Source organism: Palaemon carinicauda, chromosome 36, assembly GCF_036898095.1.
Source record: "Palaemon carinicauda isolate YSFRI2023 chromosome 36, ASM3689809v2, whole genome shotgun sequence".
NCBI classification, from domain to species: Eukaryota; Metazoa; Arthropoda; class Malacostraca; order Decapoda; family Palaemonidae; genus Palaemon; species Palaemon carinicauda.
In genome coordinates this window covers 70561701-70584448 of record NC_090760.1, presented here as the reverse complement: position 1 = coordinate 70584448, position 22748 = coordinate 70561701, and the positions used below count along the sequence as shown (strand labels likewise).

Sequence of the window (22748 nt, the reverse complement as noted above, 5' to 3'; positions counted from 1 at the left end):
TCTCTCGGGGAGCGAAAAGAGCATGTCCAAACCATCTCCATCTACTCCTCACCATGATGTCTTCCACAAATTGCACTCAAGTAAACTCTCTTATACTTTCATTTCTAATCCTGTCCTCCCATTTGTTCTCAAGTCTACTAACTCTGTTGGAGAATGTTTCATAGACAATGCAAATTTCAAAGACAAATTCATCTAGGGATAATAACAAGCTTTGATTGCATAGCAGTACAAGGTATTTCTCTCATGTTCAAGGATTGGTGTAATGTACTCAAGTTATTTGATACAATTTGCAATGTACTTGATTTTCATACAATAATAAGTCTTAGTAGGTGTAAAATTTGCATTGGAGATGATATGAGGGAGAAAGGAGTATGGGAGGATATGACACAGGACAGAGAAGTAAAATGAAAAAGACATTAAAATGCCTGGTTCCTGGTTCCTAAGTGCTCACTACGCAAAATAAGTTTGCGGGCACTCTATCGCCTTATAGATAGGTCCAAAGCTTCTAAGCTTATTCTTATCATTGCAATTAAGCTTATTTTACCTGTACCATAAATAAATTAATAATGAAATTCTCAATCTTTACTTTTGTCCCATTCTACCTTGAAAACAGATAGGATAACACCTTGTTATCATCAGTTTTGGCAACCTATTGTGGTCAGTTTGGATTTTTTAATTTCTTCTTTCGTACGCATTGCTCTACTTATGTATGCAACCTGATCCCTGCTAGGATTTTGCAATATACCTATACTTATGTCTAGTCTTATCAACTGTCCTAGTTTTGGGCATGAAAATAAATGTTCAATAGTATATTCTTCATTTTTTCACAGGTCACACAAATTATCTGCATATTTTCCCCTGAAATTTGCATTTAAATTGAGCATATTTAATCTTGTCTTCATTACAAGGGCTGTCTCATCCAGATCTATCTCTCTGATATAAGGCTGTGGGCCATTTCCTTCTATTTCCGTAACCCAGAATAGGGATAAAACTGGAAAGGAGAAGTGTACTTAACACACACTGTTTAAAGAGTTTCAGTGAATAGCCAAGTAGATTCTTCAATATCCTCTAACAACGTAGAGTACTTTAAAGTGAAATGTGACTACGGTAATTTCATTAAAATGTATCCAGAATTTCACGATGGCTGATTGGAATCTGACGAAATGGTTGACATAAAAAGGGCTCCCAAGGCATTGGGTGTCTTTCAATGGGGGTACTGCCTATACTGAGTCTTGTTTGGAAGACTGTAGGCAATAAAAAAGGCTCTATGCCAGGGGTTCTCAACCAGGGGTAATTTCCCCCTTCAGGTTTTAAGGGAAGGAGACTAGGACCACAGATTGGGAAATCCTTGCTATTAGAATGCTGATTTTTTTATTGCCCTTTAAGCTTACCAGGGCCAACTAGGGTTGTAGCTTACCAAGTAATAATAATAATAATAATAATAATAATAATAATAATAATAATAATAATAATATGCATATCTAGAATTAAATTTATGAGGCAGACAATCTTGTAATGGAGGTTTGGTGAAAGGGTTGCATGGGGGCAGATAAGGTTGAGAACCACTGCCTTATAAAGTATCCCAATTGCATCTACGAATACTTTTTTGTCTTAAATAAATTCAGTTTGCCTTCAATTGCGATCAAATCCTTAAAAGCGGGTTTACACGGTCGAATGATTCATTGAATCCGCTTGTCGAACCTGCTGTTCTAACGGTTCGAAGAGGTGGAGTCAGCCACAAAGGCATAAGACTTGTGGACAATGAAGCCCCGCCCACAAAAGTCAGGCGAGTACAGACTTTCTTCGAACCGTTCGATGAACGTGTTTGACAACCAAATACCTCGTTCACACGTTCAAACATCACTTCAAACACTTGTATGTCGAACCTCGTTCGATGAAGCGTTCGACCGTGTAAACCCGCCTTAAGCCCGGTTTACACGGCCAAACGGTACGTCGAACACGGTTCGACAGACACGTGTTTGAAGTGATGTTCGAACGTGTGAACGGGATATTTGGTTGTGAAGACGATCATCAAACGGTTCGAAGAAAGTCTGTTCTAGCCTGACTTTTGTGGGCGGGGCTTCATTATCCACAAGCCTTATGCATTTATGGCCAACTCCACCTCTTCGAACCGCTTGACAAGCAGGTTCAATAACCGGGTTCGACGAACCGTTCGACCGTGTAAACCCCGCTTTAGGGCAAGTCGTATGAGGCTATAAATGCTACTAGAAGGTCCTGCTAATGCAACATCAAGTAACATCAAAGTCCCACAAGGCCTTACTGTTCCCTTTTTTTTTTCCAGATAAATGTAGCATTAGGAGTAGAATCAATTCCAACAATTATCCCTTTCCTGTGGATTTTATCCCCATGATAAATATTCATTTGCGATTCCAAGAATCTAAGAGGATAGTCTCAAATGAATCCTTTCCTTCCCCACCGTTATCCCTACATTAAGGAGGCGTTTGCTTAAGGCACCCTCTCCAATGTCTACTATCAAAGGCATCCTCTTCCACCAAATCTCTTCTCCAGAAGGACACTCCAAAATCAAACCATTGATCTCTAGTCTTGGGTAGTGCCATAGCCTCTGTACCATGGTCTTCCACTGTCTAGGGTTAAGAGTCCTCTTGCTTGAGGGTACACTTGGGCACACTAATATATCATACTTCTCTTCCTATTGATTTTTTAAAGTGTTTATAGTTTATATACGAGATATTTATTTTATTGTTGTTACACTTCTTAAAATATTTCATTTTTCCTTGTTTCCTTTCCTCACTGGGCTATTTTCCCTGTTGGAGCCCCTGGACTTATAGGATACTGCTTTTCCAACAAGATTTGTAGCTTGGCAAGTAATAATAATAATAATTATGGGTCATCTCAAATGAATCAGTCTCAAGGCAACAATGAGAAACAGGTTTCAATTCAGTGCTTTAAAATGAAGCAACTCAAATCTTGTGCAGATTTAGTTTCCTTTCTTTCTTTCTTTTTTTCTATGACTTTGCAGTCAGGTCTCTTAAAAGTAGACCTTCAATTTCTATTAAAATCAAAAGCAATGTTCTTCGTTTTCGTTATTCTACACGCTCATCTGACAATATACAATACCTCTAAAATTGTTCAACAGTATTGAGTATGCAAGACGTCCATCAAAATGTTACTCGTCCCATTTTGTTTGAATGTTTTTGCCAGAGTACATCTTCATATAACATTACTGTACTATTTAAGTATCAATTAGGCTTTAATTGCATGTACAGTGCGAAAAGAAAACAAATTTCTCTACTGAGTAATGACTTTTTTTATTTACTATCCAGTCAACAGTTGTTTGGTTCTCAAGGCTTTTCTGACATTTTTCTAGTTCTTTGAAATGCTCCAGACAACAGGTTCTGATCAGTTTTAAACTTAAATTACAGTTGAATATATTGAAATAATTGTCGATAATTGAAAGGTCATCTTAAAGTTTCTAGGTTAATCTGTAGATGGTAATTTGTTCTGAGCTTATCAAACTTCTGTTAAGTGGAAAAAAGTTTATACTTTTGACGGCTGTTGTTCAGGTCCTATACAGCAAGGGAACCCGAGTCTCTACAAGATCCTCCACTGTCGTTTTATCTTGTTCGTTCAGAGTATTCAACATTTCATATCAAATATTGCTCATTTACTGTTAAATCGTCTGTCAAATGACTCAACAGATTAAGAAGTAGTCTTCAATTTCCTCTTGAAAGCCTTAGGCCGGGAGCACACTAGCGACTCTCAGGCGCCACAAAGCCACAGCATCGTGTGGCGGGGATGTGGTGTCCCATAGGTTTCCATTGTTTTTAAAGCCACGCCACGCCTGTGGCGGGGATGAGTGACAGAGAGCCACAGTCGCTAGTTTGCGCGGCAAAACTTGAAAACAATGGAAACCTATGGGAGACCACATCCCCGCCACACGATGCTGTGGCTTTGTGGCGCCACAGAGTCACTAGTGTGCTCCCGGCCTTAATGTCTTCAATCATTCGGATACTAGGACAAGCATTGGTGTGGATTCGCCAGAGGGCTCTATTTGAACTAGCTAGTTATTGTTAGACTAATCTGTTCTATGAAGACCCTTTCGATTAGAGACTATATTAAATGGCGAATGGGGATGCTAACCCCACTGAACCTTTTGTTTTTTCAGGACCCACTTGGAGACAAACTTAATATAGAAAGCAAAATGCTTCTGGTAAAGTTGTATTCATGCTTTCTCAACTTAGGTTTGGTAGCTGCTTAAGTCTACCGTCGACTTAAACTGGATAATGATTTTTGCAGAATGCTAATATTATTTTGAGCAAAGAACTTAACCAGATATTCCCTCTTCTACGCGTTGGTCTTTCAACGCCTTGCTTATTGGTGTTGGCTTAACTAGCCTAGACAACACAAAAGTGAATGACTGTGATACAAAGGTGATACAGTATCTGTAATTCTTTGTTTTCCCCACGTCAGTCATTGTTTTTCTTTGGATTGCTATTTCAACATGGATATTTCATAATAAAAGGTCTTTATAACATTGCTCTCTTTTCTCTCACGATCTTCAAAATTCGTCAACACTAGAATTTTAACGATTACAGAGACAATCATTCGGTGAAATCATGAAAAAAAAAATATTATTTATTAACAAAAAGTTTGTTAGTATACATAAAAACAATACAGTAGTGCAGTTGTATAAATGTATTTTAGATAAATTGTATTATACTAAAGACAAAATCATCTTGAGTCTTGAAAACATTGCAGATACGTACTTGTCGGTATGAAAAGTAACACTTTAAAATAGTAGTAAAAAATAGAAACGATATTACAATTACTGTCTTCAGTCATATACAAAATCTAGGTAGTTGGAATTAAGATTGAAGAAAAAATTCTATTATAACGTCTTAGCAATATTTACCATCCATTTCCTGTCAAATTACCATAAAATGTTTCCATTACTTTAATTTTACTAAGTGTCTTTTCAAGCTTCTGGTCTTTTAATGATAAGTTATTCTTATTAACAACCAAACTATTATTTAGAATATTAAGCCAGATATCTAATGGTTAGGAAAGAGCAAAAGGTTTGATGAATGCCTGTCCATTCGTCATTCTAGAAGTAATTATTTTTGGATAAAAAACTAACCGACACATAAGGTAACTTGCAAAAAACTACTTGATTCAATTAGAGCTAAGACTAAACTCAGTTGTCTTGTTAATAACTATCTGGTCTTTCATTGGAGTTCTAAAGACAACGGCCTTGTTTTACAGGATAAGAAACAGAATATTTGTACTGTACAGTACTTGAATTGGTCTTTCATAAGTATTCTAAAGAAAAGACTGTACGTCAGGTAGTGAATTCTAGGTTAGATTTGGTTTCAGGACAAAAACAGAATAGCTGTAGAGTACTGGAAATAAAGTGAGTCTTTCACAAGGATTCTAAAGAAAACAGCATCTTAATTGGAATGTACGTCAGGTAGTGAAGTAAGGTTAGATTTAGTTTACACGACAAAAAACAAAATGAAAGTACATCACTGAAAATGAATTGGGTCTTTCACAAGGATTCTAAAGAGCCTCTAAATGGAATGTACGTCAGGTAGTGAATTCTAGGTTAGATCTGGTTTCAGGACAAAAACAGAATAGCTGTAGAGTACTGGAAATAAATTGGGCCTTTCACAAAGATTCTAAAGAAAACAGCCGCTTAATTGGAATGTACGTCAGGTAGTGAAGTTTACACGACAAAAAACAAAATGACTGTACGGTACTGGAAATAAATTGGGTCTTTAACAAGTGTTCTAAAGACAACAGCCTCTAATGGGATTGTACGTCAGATAGTGAATTCTAGGTTAGATTTGGTTTCAGGACAAAAAACAGAGTACCTGTACAATACTGGAAATGAATTAATCAGGAAGGCCGTTGAAAAAGATGTTACTAGCTAGAAACTGTTAGAACACTACAGAAGGGGGGTTAAACATTGGGGGTTAAGTCCTCTGGAGGTTTTGGGGAGGTGGCCGTCTTACCCCTGCTGTGATGTTTCTTTCTGGTTCCAGATGGATACTGCAAAACTGCACAATGACGGCAATGAGATATAGCAGGGTGGTAATACTGGTATTGAGCAGCTCCTGAAAAAGAGAGGTGGTAGTCCTTCGTAGCCATGAGAGACTAAGCAAGGAGGGGTTATGTCGCTAGGGGCCAACTCTGGCATGGGGGGCCGGGTGGGGAGTCTTCAAGTACTGGACGACCCAGAACTTGGGTTACCTATCAAAATCAGAATCCAAGAGACCTACAGATAAGCCCTCTCGAGCTAGCTAGGGCCCGGGATTAGCAGCCAATTGGTTGTCATAAGTGGCAGGTCTGTCAGTCAGTTGCCTATTCCCAATGATTTCGTAGAAGAAGAGGAAGGAACAAGAGGACCAAGGAAGCATGAGGCACACTGCGAACGCCGATACTTACCCCTGATAAAATGTAGAAGGGCTTTAGCTTATGCGGAGGCCTCGGCTTTGTAACTGTGAAGATTAACTGGACAATGCTAGCTATTATGTAAAGCACCGCAAAGATAGCTGTTAGAATGAGTTCCTGCAAGCAAGAGGGAGGAATAATTAGCACACGATACTGCGGCACGGAATCAACCGCACGGTTGTTTTCTGGCCTTAAAGAGGGAGAAGAAGAAGAAAAAGACAGGGGTGAGGATTTACTTGGTAAACACAACACATGGAAATCTCATGGCACAATCAAGATATGTTTTTAAGAACATGATACATATTAATAAATCACCATTCACATGCAAAGAAGCACATAGCATAACAATCATGTGCAAACTGGTCAGAGTTGTACCAGACTGATCTACGCAAGCTTATATCCATATCATCAAATATTGGAATCGATTTCCCGGACAGAAACCGCAGGAAGATGATGTCACCCATACTATCTGATATGAATACAGAAGGCGCTGCTCGTTCGGTGCAACTAGGACCAATTGTATGATGTTTAATCTTGAAGATTCTTTATCAAAAGTTAATCTCCTCACCCCATGGGATTTCCTGTTGAATATATTGTCTTGATTTTAAGAGAGAAATTTACTAAAATCTAAAATTACCCAATTTTATTTTCTCAATAATCCCATAAAAGATATCTCCTCTCTCAGAAAAATATGCAACCCACATATTACTTCATGCCAAGAAATACTAATGTTGACATTCTTTAGGATTGTTGAACGTATTGTATGGAAAATAACATGGAATCATTGTATAATAAATTGAATATTTACTTCTTTTCTGTATCGAATGGACCATTAAGAGCTTGGCTAGCTAGGCTACTCAAAAACTGTTCAGTCATCTTCAGAAAATAGGGTTAATGCTCCTTGTCTTATGAATGACAACAGATATCTCTGGGGAAAATATCACAAAATCAACATTCTAACATGGTACATATCTTCTGAAGAGGGTAATATTAACACATCCCATCACCTACTAATTTAGTTATGTTCCAGCTAAAAGAAACTAGATAAATATGAAATGTTTATATTCACTTAACCGTTTCAGTGCCATTGGTTACTTGGTTAAAGTTTGAAAAAGGGAGACATCTTTTAAAAATCACACAAACCATAGCAAGTTGGAAAGGCCTGAAGAAGAGCTTTCCAATAAATATCAACAAGCTAGAGTTTGTGTGGTCTTGAAAGACTTTTTTACATAAGAGGGTTTGGTGAATTCACCACTGGCAGTAAAAGGATTAAGAATTGTAAGAGATAGAAAATAGAATGGCTATGTACATTAGGGTCAGTCTTAAGGGAATTTTTACATGGATTTGAAAAGTTATTAATTAATTTTGCACTAATAGATCTCCCATTTTCTCTCTACATGGACAAGTTTTCTTTTCATAGAAATTAGTTGTGAAGATAATTCTTAAACAGAGTTTGATATTGAAGCTGGGTGCAACCCAGGAGAAAGAATGCCTTAACCAGATTTAGTGATGATAAAACAAGAGATAAGTTTGGTGAAGGGTTTTTCAATAATATGAATTATTATATGCTGGTGGCAATATCCATTGTGCCTCTTAGATGTAATAGGAAAGAGAATAATAAGGTATTAACTTCAGATAAAGTTGATAGAAAATCGATAATCTATACGTAATCATATTAACTATGGCTATCCTGAAATAAGAAATTTAGGATTAAAAGATTCTTTTATATTTTCTAAATAAAGGAATTGTAATTCCAAAGAGATTTTACAGTTCTTGACTAGAAATTCATAGGATTCTCCACTAAAGTAAAATAACCAATCTTATCTTCCTTCTCATTTGATGAACTTTTATCATCATTATTATTATCAATATCCACTAAGGAGAAACTCATTAGTCAATGTGTTTTTCTAAAATATACAAATGTAACACAAGTGATGTAAATGTTAGGCACAATATGTATATATATGCAGTAAACACTCAAATCATGCGCTTAATTGAATGTACAATGTTATACATGAAATGCTATGGAAATATTAGTATACTTAAGTAATTAAATAATTAAATATGGAAAGCAAAGACTGGTATGTCATCTCTGGCAAGCCTTCTTTGCTTGCAGTTAGGATGAACATTCTGCACTCAACGCGGCCTGTGTTTTCATCTGATGGCAAAGGCAAGGCTCAATGCTGACCTTCATCAATTAAAAACACAGCATTATGCATCCAATACAGCAGAACATGCAAACTGTGAGTTTATCATGGTTAAGCAACATCCAAACCTACTGACTCTGGTGACCCACTTGGAAATTAACTTTGCTGTGCCTCTTGTCTACTGCATTTTGGGGAAAAATAAAATTCACCAACTTTACAGGAAACCGCGTTTGAAGCAATCTCATCAATGTCTGCTTTTCTCACCCTCATAAAAAACTGATCTGCTATTTTCCAACACAAAAGGCTTGCAACACAAAAGGTATGAATGTCCTGAAGTATTTTCAGCAATTCTTTCTTACTTTACAAATTCAGAGGTGCACATTTCATGTCACAGTTGAAATTTGGTCATGAAGACTACAAAACTGCTGCTTAACAAAACAACATGATTACTAGCAAGATTTGTTTGCATAACAGCAATGAAACACTTGGGCTTACCATGACATGCATACCTTAAGTGTCAAGTAAATAAACATTAAAGCTGACAAATGTGAAACTCGTAAATTTTGGAATTTATAGCAGTGATCACAGTACCAAAGCCATTTATGTTGTCTAAAATCTAAACCTGACCTGGGAAAGCAATGAAGTTTGTCACATTAACTTTTATATTTCCAATAACATGAAGCTTGACATGAGGATGAAAACTAAATGAACAAAAACAAACACGAGACTATTTAAGATATTCTAGGAATGAAAGTCAATGTTCCAAACTTCTTGCTCCATCAAACTTACATTAAATAAATCCAATTATGAAAACTGCAATTCTGTCTTGCCAACTACTCCTTTGTGTATATGCCATCTAGGGTATGATGCTTTGCTCTAAAGGAATTGGGTTTAGGGTGAAAAGCCATGAAAGCATTTGATTTCTGTTGTAATATACATGATTTCTTCAAGGGAAAGTACTGGGGTCAGGTCAAAATGTGGGAAAATGTTGACGATTTGAAATCTGGGCAAATTGTTTAGTATCTTCATTGGGTGACTGAAACCTGTCCACTTGCGAACCAAAATGCCAGCATAAAAAAAAAACCGTTGTCTATTCCCACCGCCAGAACTTGTTTAGTGACAAATATTTTGGTACCAGTACCATTTGAATGAATGCATCTACCAGAAGTTAGATTAGTTTTGCTTATTTAACATCACCACCTGACTGTACACTACACCCACAGATTGATTGTACACTACACCTAAAGGCATAGCGTGCAATCACACAGGTGGGAGGTGTGTACAGGCAGCTGTAGACAGACCACACAGTTGTGCATTGTCTATCGACAGTTATAAACTACGCACACAGCTGGGAGGTGTGTAAAGGTAGCTACAGATTATGCCTTTAAGCCAAGGGGTGCATATAGGCAGTTTAATACAGAAAACTGACACCCAGGCAGTTCATTTAGCAATTTAAAAGCAATTTGAAACGACGTTCTGGCGGTAGGACTAGTCTCGCATAGCTCTCCCCAGACCTCTGGTTGGGAGATCAGTGTTGGCCTTAAACCAATTTAATGAGCAAGAATTGTGATGGCACCGCTGGTATCACTCATCCATATTTCCGAAGCCAACACACTCCAAAGCTAAGCCATATATGTCAATTGGATTTCAAAGCTGTGGGGGAAGGGGGGGGGAACATATACCATTTGAAAATAATACTGGCAAGAACTAAAATATTATCAGGCCTATAAAATTTACATTTTAATCAATTTGATATAAGTTGAAAATTACTTTAGATGATAAAGGTATTTCTAAGTGAAAAGTTATTTTGCAAAGAAATATATTCAGAATCTATCAGGCATTAGAGAGGTCCTTATGTTCAGATCATAACAAAAATCAAAGATGTAACCTCACAAATTGAATTCTGAAATGAGGTTATGAGGTTATTTTCCACTTTTAATAATAATTGACTTTATAGTCATGACACCGATAACCCCTCAAGAGGTTACATGGCTACTCCTATATAAAAAATCCCAGGATAATCAGGTCCCTCTGAGAGAGGTTTAAGAGATTTCTCGTCCCATTTTATTTCACTCACGGTCAGTAGCCAGTCGATGGGGAGGTTGATGGCGCCTTTGAGGTTCAGGAGATAAATGAAACACCACAGGGAGGTTGAGACGAACGCAGTCACCACCACGAACAGGAACCAGTGCGTGCCTCTCGTCCAAGCGGGGGCAGCGCATGCCATGCACAGGATGCCGATGATCTGTAAGGAAAAGCGAAGATTATTGGTGAAAGAATAGGAAGCTGGTGATCTGTGAGGAAAAACTGAGATTATTGGTGAAAGAACAGGAAGCCGATTATCTGTAAAGAAAAGCAGAGATTATTGGTGAAAGAACAGGAAGCTGGTTATCTGTGAGGAAAAATTGAGATTACAGGTGAAAGAAAAATATTTGAACAGTATAATGAAACTGGAGATAACTATAGAAATGTCTGTATTTACACAGGCATACAACATATAACAGAAGAAATACTTTTATTACCTATGTAAATACTTGCACATCTATGCAAGGGTGGAAGTCAAAGACTTGGAAAGAGTGTTCTGGCCTACATCAGGTCTCTTATACCCTTCATCACCTTATCAGACATAGGGGCTTGTGTTGGAAACAATCTTGCTCAGTCTAAAACCAACCCGTTAATGTTGTTCAACAGGTGACAGTTGGTTACTACACGGGGAAATATCCAGTGCTGGCATAAGGCCACCATAAACTGTCCTGCAGTATAACCACTGTAAATATTTATAGTGAACATCACTGTAATATAACAGGATGTTCATCCAAACATGGTGAACATAGTGACACCTGTACTAAGTCTTTTTTTAATGAGGCACATATTCACTGACTCGCAGGGTTCCCTATTAGCTCGGGAAAGTTTCTTATTAGCTGGTTGGTTAAAATTATTTTGTCTAACCAATTAGCGATTAAGAAACTTTTCCGAGCTAAAAGGACACCCCTGCGAGTCAGTGCAAATGCGCCTCATTAAAAAAAATTGACTATAGAACACTTCACATAGATAACAATATAGCAGACCAAATGTTTAAAGGTAACTAATGACTAGCAAAGGTAAATGCCCTAGTTCCCCCTACACCCACGCTAGGACCAGGGAGCAACAGGCATGGGCAGCTGATGTCCCAGCAGGTGAATTTATGCCCCACTCTTAATTCCCATTCTTCGCTCACAAGGACAGTAAGGTTGTGGATAATAATGAAAAGTATTTAGCCATTATCGTGAGGCGAACTGTGGGATCTTGAAGTCTTAACTAGGCTACCTTAGCCCAAAAGGTGCATTTTATATGATGGACAAAGCAATACGATCTTGTAGATATATCCATGATTTCAAATTTAATCGAATTCAACATAGGTTGTGTATGATATATATACACACATATATATATATATATATATATATATATATATATATATATTAATGCTAGCCAAGCTACAACCCTAGTTGGAAAAGCAAAATGCTATAAGACCAAGGGCTCCAATAGGGGAAAATAGCCCAGTGAGGAAATGAAATAAGGAAATAAATAATTGATGAGAAAAAATTAACAATAAATCATTCTAAAAACAGTAACGTCAAAACAGATATGTCATATATAAACTATATATATACATGCACACATATATACACACACAATATATATATATATATATATATATATATATATATATATATATATATATATATATATATATATAATCCTCATCAATCAACCAAATCTCAGAATGAGAAAGATTGGAATAGTAAATGAGAGAAAATTAAGAAAGCAACGTGAGTATGCAGTAGAGGAACACGAACAAATAAAGATAAAGATACCACAAGGAGTGAAGGTGCTTCAAGTGGACCCAAAATATCAACTAATGTCCGTGAGTTTTAGATGCGTCAGAAGATAAAAAAAGACATGAACACAAACATAAAAAAATTTAATTTATTGGACGGCATATTTCGGGCATTATTATTCCCACACTTGAGTCAGACGTCAGATATTGTTTAAAAAAGAAAAATAAAGTGTTTACTTAATTCCGTACCTTGAAACGAGAATCAATATATCCAGAGAGACTACGCACCACTGAGTGTGGTATTTTTCACACACGACAAAACTTTACTTTTTTTTGCGTCCCTTTGAAAAGGTTATTGGCCATCTGGGTCAGGAAAGTCTGTGGCCAAGAGCTCACAGGTGTTAGAATCCGTCCTCTAAAGGGTGTCGGAGTCTCCAGAAGGGTTTCATTGCATTTGGGGAAGCGGTAAATATTTGGTTTCTTGGCGCCAAGGTGAGTTCTTTCTACCTCCTAGAATTAGATATTTTTTACTCTTTCTTTTCAATGGGTTGATAGAGCTTCTCGCTTCACAATAGTGGATATTAGACATTCTTATTCAAGGATCACAGAGGATGGGAGAGTACTACAGAGTTTAATGTGAATTGGACAATGAATGGATGTTTGCTAGCCCGACATGACTGATATTGGAGTTGCAGCATGGCTGTTTGCTGGCCCAACATGGCTGATATTAGAGTTGCAACATTGCTTTTTGCAAGGCCAACATGGCTGATGTAACATTTGAAACATTGCTGTTTGCAAGGCAAACATAGCTGATTTTGGAATTGTAACATTGCTGTTTTGCAAGGCAAACATAGCTGATTTTAGAATGGTAACTTTGCTGTTTTGCAAGGCAAACATAGCAGATTTTGGAATGGTAACTTTGCTGTTTTGCAAGGCAAACATAGCTGATTTTGGAATGGTAACATTGCTGTTTTGCAAGGCTATCATGGCTGATCTTAAAGTTACAGCATGGCTGTTTGCTAGCCCAACATGGCTGATCTTAAAGTTGCAACATTGCTGTTTGCAAGGCCAACATGACTAATCTTAGAGTTGCAACATTGCTGTTTTGCAAGGCTAACATGGCTGATTTTGAAATTGTAACATTGTTGTTTTGCAAGGCTATCATGGCTGATCTTAAAGTTGCAACATGGCTGTTTTCTAGCCCAACATGGATGATTTTGGAGACACTGTATGGCTATTTGCAACCCTTCATGGAGTTGCAACATAACCATTTGTAATCCCAACATAGCTGATCTTCGAACTGCAACATGGCCGCATAAAAGGGTCATGCGATTCCAACAGGTTCGCTTCACGTAGTTTAAAGATTGTTTATTTTTGAAGACCAACATCCCTGTTCTTACAATTACAACATGACTGCTTATGTAGCCCTTACATTGCTGCCCCTTGACGTTGAACACAGCATAGCCCATTCAAGTAATGAAAACATGGGTTCTTTTTATTAGAATCTTCAAAAATCAACAGAGCAAGAATAAGTCTTTTTCTTTTTCCATCTTAAATGATGACTGGGTGTTCAACGTTCCTCTGTGGGTGGATCACTGTAGACAATTATCCACACGGTTTTAAGAGGAGGAGGCAGATGGAATGGGCAATTCAAAGCCCCTTTTCTAATCGAAATAAGACTAAAAAACTGGGATAATTTCGGGACTTCAGGGAAAACAGAAGCAGGAAAAGAGTTCCAAATTACAGAGCATAAAGGGATGGAAAGCGCGTCTTATCAGCCTACTGGAAACGTCCCAGCCTGGTGATGTACTGGACGGGGATTCGAGACCCGCTCAAGCTCGATAGTTTCTAGAAACATCTGCAATCTCACCATCCTTGTGAGATAAGGATGGTGGGTTTGAGGGGGGGGGAGCGTATACGTCTATCAGCAGAGTCATCAGCTACCATTTCCTAGCCCTCCCTGAGCCTAGCTTGGGTGGAGAGGGGGCTTGACCGCTGACCATACGTATATTATTATTATTATTATTACTTGCTAAGCTACAACCCTCGTTGGAAAAGCACGATGCTATAAGCCCATGGGCTCCAACAAGGAATATAGCCCAGTGAGGAAAGGAAAGAAAGGAAAATAAATTATTTTAAGAACAGTAACAACATTACAATTAACATTCCCTATATAAACTATCAAAACTTTAACAAAACAAGAGGAAGATAAATTAGATAGAATAGTGTGCCCGAGTGTACCCTCAAGCAAGAGAACTCTAACCCAAGACAGTGGAAGACCATGGTACAGAGGCTATGGCACTACCCAAGACTAGAGAACAATGGTTTGATTTTGGAGTGCCCTTCTCCTAGAAGAGCTGCTTACCATAGCTGAAGAGTCTCTTATACCCTTACCAAGAGGAAAGTGGCCACTGAACAATTACAGTACAGTAGTTAACCCCTTGGGTGAATAAAACTGTTTGGTAATATCAGTGTTGTCAGGTGTATAAGGACAGGAGAATATGTAAAGTATAGGCCAGACTATTCGGTGTATATGTAGGCAAAAGGAAAATGAACCGTAACCAGAGAGATGGATCCAATGTAATACTGTCTGGCCAGTCAAAAGACCCCATAACTCTCTTGCGGTAGTATCTCAACGGATGGCTGGTGCCCTGGCCAATTTACTACCTACATATGGCCATTCTCTGTCCCTTGCTTCTGCCATTCATGAGCAACGTTTAAACCGAGTCCCTCTCATCTTGCTTAGTGGGAGTCAATGGGACCATTTTTAGACTTTTTTAGTTGCTACAGAGGTCTCGAGTACTTGATACCTTTTCAACTGCTGGTTTAATAACCAGTAACCCCCACTATCTGGAAGTGGGGGACTACGGCCCAGAGAGAGAGAGAGAGAGAGAGAGAGAGAGAGAGAGAGAGAGAGAGATGTGAAAGTCCTTTCATTCCCCTTGAAATGGTTAGCATTCCACTATAATTTAGGGCACTTCCACGCGAGGGGGCAAATGTACATCAGGCAAATACTGTTACCAATTTTGTTGTACGAGTAACGATCACGATTATAGATGACGTCACAGACGAGGAAACAACGGCCAAACCATCGAAGTGCCCTTTGTTGAGGCACTATAGTCCATTTCTTTTAGCGATGCATATTTGCACAGACTCGCAGCGGTGCCCTATTAGCTCGGAAAAGTTTCCGGATCGCTGATTGGTTGGACAAGATAATTCTAACCAATCAGCAATCAAGAAACTTTTCAGAGCTAAAAGGGCACCGCTGCAAGTCGGTGCAAATATGCATCGCTAAAAGAAATGGACTATAGCTAGGCGTCGGACTATTGCCAGACGCAAACCTGCCGGCACTCTGACCTGTGTCTGTTCTAAGTCATACATTCTCTGCCTGTGCCTACTGTCTGCCTTGGACTGTTTGATCTGGTAACACTCTTTCAAAGCGAAAGACTTCCGGGGGAAAGACTTGCTCATATTACGCAAAGATTTTGGCTTACTCTCTAATAACCGTAAAATATTATAAATTATATTATATAATTCTTAATTAACCCGAGAACTGCTACAAGCCTCTTGAGCGGCTGTATGGGAGACTGCTATAAGCCTCTTCAGAGCGCAATTTTCTATCTCTTCTTGCAAATTCCCTTGTGAACTTATTCGACTTTTACTATTTTCTTATGATAAAATAATATTACTGGTAGAAATTTTAATGTTTATAACTTTATTTTACCTATATAATTATGTATAATATAAAACCTTTCCATATATGGACTTTAACTTTTTTGCAAGAGAAAAAGGTGAATTGTAATTATTTTCAGTTAAAACTGTTTTGATATTAACATATTAGAAACATAAATGATAAAAAAAAAACATATAACATTATACATACACATACACACAACGATATCACATCGTAATATATTGTGTAGGGAGGGAAATAAAACCTGTGGCAACTCTCAAATCCTACGTCAGGACGGCGGTTGCCTAGTTTTATATTAACGACAACAATACCGAATGTTTTTGTTTTGAATATCCGCTAGTGTTTATTTACAAAGTATAATTTTATTATAAGTAAGTGGAGGGTTGTTTACAAGGACTATGAGTTACTATTATTATGTAATGTAATGTGCCTTCATGTCCAACCGACTGCTTTCGTCACTGGCATACCCAAAATAAATATTGAGAGAGAGAGAGAGAGAGAGAGAGAGAGAGAGAGAGAGAGAGAGAGAGAGAGAGAGAGGGGGGGGGGGGGAGAATAATCTTTTTAAGAAATTTTTTATATTGCCTGTTTTCATTATGTATATCCACAATAGTAATTTTCTATATCTTTTGTATATACCGTAAATACTGTATATTTTGATATACGGTGATGCTTTTGATATACGCATTACTATATACAAATGCTTAAAAATGTCATAAAAACCTACTGTAATTAGTCTGAACACATAGGCCAGGTCATGAGTTTATTAGTTACTATGTTTCTCTATACAAGATTCCAATAATAATTATCATGTTTTCAATATGATATAATTATTGCTCTCTTTATGTACTTTAAATATTATGACATTTTAGGTTACAACTAATATATATATTTGTAAAACAATATGATATTGCATTACTTTTAATCGGTTTGTTCCTTCAAATATTCTAAATTGGTTTATCAAAATTGTAAGTAAAAATATATATTCTCTCTAAATATGATATATTATTTTGAACAGATTTAAAATAATTGCAATGGTAACAATAGTCACTTTTTGAATAGATAAAGGGAAAAAAATGAAGCAAATAAAGTGTTTGTAAATTGTAAATGTGACTACATCAACTAAAATTATCATTATTATTTCAGGAATAGATACAATTCTATATCATAGGACTTGAAAATATAAAGTATTTTTTTTTATCACGACACTTTTCAATATATAGTAAAGGGTATTTGTTAAAAATAGCCTAAAACCTTCATTACATAGTACGGAATATAGTAAATAAAAATCGCTAACCTCTACTGGGCGCAAACAGTCCCGTGATACCGTGGGGGATACCCATCATACTACCCATCCCCCCTACCCACGAAAGACAATCCAGACTCACCCATTGGCCCTCACGTAAGATACCACGTCGCGCTTTAAAATTAACTTTGATGGTTTATAACAAATTAACAAACAAGATGTAAGATAAAATATTTGGATGATACATGCACGAAGTTATTACAAAAACATTGGTATAGTTATGGGTTAGATTCTGAAACATTGTATTTTTGTCAAGATAGCCGCACCACGGGACTGTAGTAAAATGACATTGCCGCATTTCTCGGGTTAAAAGACTTTAAATTACATTTACATATGTTCAACTAAGTTTTTGTATCATATCTATTTTTACTAGGAATATTATTACTTTATGAACTATACACAAATCAATGTAATCCTATAAAGAAGTTATGTAATAAACACACATATATACTACTACTACTACTACTACTACTACTACTACTACTACCACTACCGATAATAATAATAATAATAATAATAATAATAATAATAATAATAATAATAATAAGCAAAACAGAACATACAAAAAGCAACTAATATATTCCTTTTGACGTGGAACAAACGAAAATAAGAAAATTGTTTGTATTGCAAATAACTAGTTATCACTTGTTGTAATTTATATTCTATTTTAATTTATTTTAGCTCATGTCTTGCCTCTTATTAGCTTACATCATTTTGATATTATTATTATTATTATTATTATTATTATTATTATTATTAGCATCATCCTTCGACGAAGATGAACAAGAAAATCTGGTAACGCCCCCATGGCAACAACACCCATCCTCCCCCCCAACTCTCCCCCAAACCCTCCAATACCCAACACCTCCCCCCAGACATACCCAGACCCCTGCCCCTACCTCCATTAGACCCTTATGCGAATTAACCCCAATCGAAAGAGATCAAGTAACATTGAACCTCTCATTTCCCCCCATTCAAGAGATGCCCCGAGTTGATGCCCATTCATCTCACGAGATGCCCAAAATGATGCTCATTCTGACATGTAGGCTACAAGGTCATGCCAAGGCTTTTCTCTGCGCCCTGGCACTAGTGAGCAAGGACCTCTCTCTCTCTCGGGCTGGGGCACCCACAGAGGGTTCAAGATCCCGTTGCTTCGGAGCAGATGTTCGACCTTGCTGAAAATGCTGTTGGATAGCATGGTTTACATGCCGTCGGACCGGCTGATGATGGCTTTCTTCCAACCAGGAAGATAGAGGTTGGAATTGGGAGGTAGAGAAAAAAAGGGGATCTCTCTCTCTCTCTCTCTCTCTCTCTCTCTCTCTCTCTCTCTCTCTCTCTCTCTCTCTCTCTCACGAAATGCTGGAAAATTACAGTTATTTTCTCCTCTCTCTCTCTCTCTCTCTCTCTCTCTCTCTCTCTCTCTCTCTCTCTCTCTCTCTCTCTCTCTCTCTACAAATTTAAAACCATCCCCAAACCTGAATCATAATACCTATAAAGTTAATCATCTCTACCACGTCTTGTATCAGGAATAAATCTTAATGATAAAAGGGTATAGGAGGTCTCGTGTGGACATCTGAACTCGGGTCTTACCAAAAAAGTAGATGAATATACTATAATAAATTTATTTAAGATTAGAATGTCAAGAGGACTCTAATATACTGCAAATGTGAAAGATAGTTTATATATCAAAATAAATTTGTGACGTTAAACATTGCTGGCTTTGGTCGGTATTTGGACGGGTGACCAGCCGGGATATCTATTTGAACACTAATGTTGTGTGGGTGTAGGGTCAGCAACCTCACTCCACAGGTGCTTGTTGAAATCTATTTGACTGTTCAGCTTCTCATGCATTCCCCTGCCTTAGAGTTAGATGCTGTTATTATTATTATTATTATTATTATTATTATTATTATTATTATTATTATTATTATTATTATTATTATTACCTTTTCTCCCTGTTTGTTTGTTTGTTTGTGAACAACTTCCTGGTTCACAATTTTACTCACAGAGTAGTGAAACTTTCAGGGATTGATTGATATGTTGTGACGTGGAAGTGATTCAATTTTGAAGGTCAAAGGTCAAAGGTCAAGGTCAAGCAAAAGGTCGACCGAATTAATCCTAACCTCAACCCCAAAGGTTGCTCATGGTTGTTATCACAGACTTTAAATACGCCTAGGATCTAAATTGAAGCTGCCGTGGCGGAGGTCTGCACTCTCAAGGTGCTTTTCTTATTATTATTATTATTATTGTTATTATTACTATTATTATTATTATTATTATTATTATTATTATTATTATTATTATTATTATTATTATTATAGGAAACAAGGATATAAATAAACTGTATGAGAAGTAATGAACAATTACAATAAAATATATTAAGGACAGTAACAACATAAAAACAGATCTCTCTCTCTCTCTCTCTCTCTCTCTCTCTCTCTCTCTCTCTCTCTCTCTAACCTTTATTAAGCTGCCTAACATAGTTACGGACCTTCAACAAGTAATCATGAGCAAGAAGGCTTACCAAAAGTGACGTCAAAATCTACTATTCTTTTATAGATCATGTTTAGAAATTTCGTATTATAATTATTATTATTATTATTATTATTATTATTATTATTATTATTATTATTATTATTATTACTTGCTAAGCTACAACCCTAGTTTGAAAAGCACGATCCTATAAGCACAGGGGCTCCAACAGGGAAAATAGCCCAGTGAGGAAAGGAAACAAGGAAAAATAAAATATTTCAAAAAGAGTAACAACATTAAAATAAATATCTCCTACATAAAATATATAAACTTTAACAAAACAAGAGAAAGAAGAGAAATAAGATAGAATAGTGTGACTGAGTGTACCCTCAAGCAAGAGAACTCTAACCCAAGACAGTGGAAGACCATGGTACAGAGGCTATGGCACTACCTAAGACTAGAGAATATTTTTTTTTGATTTTGGAGTGTCCTCCTAGAAGAGCTGCTTACCATAGCCAAAGAGTCTCTTCTACCCTTACCAAGAGGAAAGTAGCCACTGAACAATTACAGTACAGTAGTTAACCCCTTGGGTGAAGAGGAATAGTTTAGTAATCTCAGTGTTGTCAGGTGTATGAGGACAGAGGAGAATATGTAAAGAATATGAATGAATGTGTCCATTCATTCATTCATGTATGTCTGGATGTATATGTGTACGTAAAATGTAGTCATTGTAATTAATTAAGTTAGTTAATACGTATTATGTTATATTTTGATAAATATTCTTAATGGTTATATCGAGTCATTTTAATCATATATATATATATATATATATAGCCTATATTCATGTATATATAGCCTATATTCATGTATATATATATATATATATATAGCCTATATTCATGTATATATATATATATATATATATAGCCTATATCATGTATACATATATATATATACATATATATATATGTGTGTGTGTGTGTGTGATGGTGTGTGTGTATAAGCTGAATAGAAAGACAGCAAGACTTTAACCAAGCAAGAGAGCAGGCAAGCTTTAGAAGTGGGTATTCAACAACTAACCATATCCATGTAATTAACCAGGTAATGGAAAAATCAACAGAGTAGGACAAACCATTAAGCATCGCAGTTATAGACTATGAGAAAACTTTTGATTCTGTCAAAAGTTCAGCAGTAATGAAAGCCCTCCAAAAACAAGGAATAGGAGAATCTTCGGTTCGAACACTTTAAGATATCTATATAGGAAGTACAGCCATCCTAAAACTACATAAAGATAGTGAGACAATTCTGATTGAAAAAGGAGTTAGACAGGGAGAAGATATGAAACTGAGAAAGCAGAAATTTAGAATTGAAAATGAATACGAGTAAAGCTAATATAATGTTCAATGGAAATCCAGAGATACAATTAATAAGAGTCATGGACACGAGACCAAAATTAAAAGAAGGATAAGCATGGGATGGAAATCTATTGGAAAACAAAATGAGATTATGAAAAGTAAAAGGTCACTTTCTCTAAAATGAAAAGTATTTAATGAGATGGTTCTACCAGATTTAAATTATGCATAAAAACCTTGGAGCCTTACTAAAGGCTTAGAGCATAAGCTAGTTACAACTCAAAGAGCTAGGGAAAGGATATGATGGGAATAACACTAAGAGACAGAAAAATTGCAACATGGATACGAGAGCAAACTAAAGTAAAGGATAGTCTAACATGTAAGAAAAAGAAATGGACATGGGCAGTACATATAATGAGAATGACATACAATAGATGGACATTAAGAATAACAGAATGGGTCCCTAGAGATTGCAAAAGAAGCATGGGAAGGAAGAGAAGGCGATGGATTGACGACCTAAGAAAGTTTGCGGGTGTGAACTGGCATAGAAAGACCATAAACAGGCGCAAGTGGAAGGACATGTCTGAGGCATTTGTTCTGCAGTGGACTAGCAACGACTGATGATGATGATTATTATTATTATTATTATTATTATTATTACTTGCTAAGCTACAACCCTAGTTGGAAAAGCAGGAAGCTATAAGCTCAGTGGTTCCAAAAATGAAAACAGCCCAGTGAGGAAAGGAAACAAGGAAAAATAAAATTTTTAAGAAGAGTAACATTAAAATAAATCTCTCCTATATAAACTATAATAATTTTAAAACAAGAGGAAGAGACACAATACAGAACAGCGTGCCCAAGTGTACCCAAAAGCAAGGCAACTCTCTCTCTCTCTCTCTCTCTTCTCTCTCTCTCTTATATATTATATATATATATACAGATAGATAAATAGATAGATATATCTATTTTTGCATGAATCTTACATTCATACAGTATATAAAATATATCTAGTACATATTTGCACTCTCTCTCTCTCTCTCTCTCTCTCTCTCTCTCTCTCGTGATACAACTTCTGAGTCTTGAATCTCCCCCACGCCCCGCCCACGAATCCAAAGTGGGCGTGTATTTTGGCCTGGGTCCATATCTTGAGGGCGCGCGTTGCCCCGCCCTTAATGGTAAGGGCAAAGACTACAAGACCTTGAGGGGGGGGGAGATGGCCCTCATTCTTCTCCATCAAGGTAGACCTTGATATTTATTCTTCAAGGTCACTCAAGGAGATCTCCATCTATCTTCATTAAGGTCAGTTAAGATGATATTTTTTATTGATTAAGGTCATCAAGATCCATGAGATCTTAATTCTCTCTTCATCAAGGTCACTGAGAAATAATTCTTGACTCCTCTTTATCAAGGTCAGAGAATAAATTCTTTACTCTTTATCAAGGTCACTGAGAATAACCTCTATACTCCTCTTTATCAAGGTCCCTGAGAATAAACTCTTTACTCCTCTTCATCAAGGACACCTGGA

General features: G+C 36.8%; 1 protein-coding gene across 1 annotated transcript in view; it reads right to left on the bottom strand.

The window, feature by feature from the left end:
- The window catches only part of LOC137628890 (CKLF-like MARVEL transmembrane domain-containing protein 4), a 72217-nt gene that overhangs the window by 4499 nt on the left and 44970 nt on the right, over positions 1 to 22748 (bottom strand). Inside the window, exons 2-3 of the mRNA XM_068360148.1 lie at positions 10657 to 10824; positions 6427 to 6549 (exon numbers count right to left, since the gene is read on the bottom strand). Coding sequence (XP_068216249.1) covers positions 6427 to 6549; positions 10657 to 10824 — 291 coding nt within the window. The remainder of the gene's footprint in view (positions 1 to 6426; positions 6550 to 10656; positions 10825 to 22748) is intronic.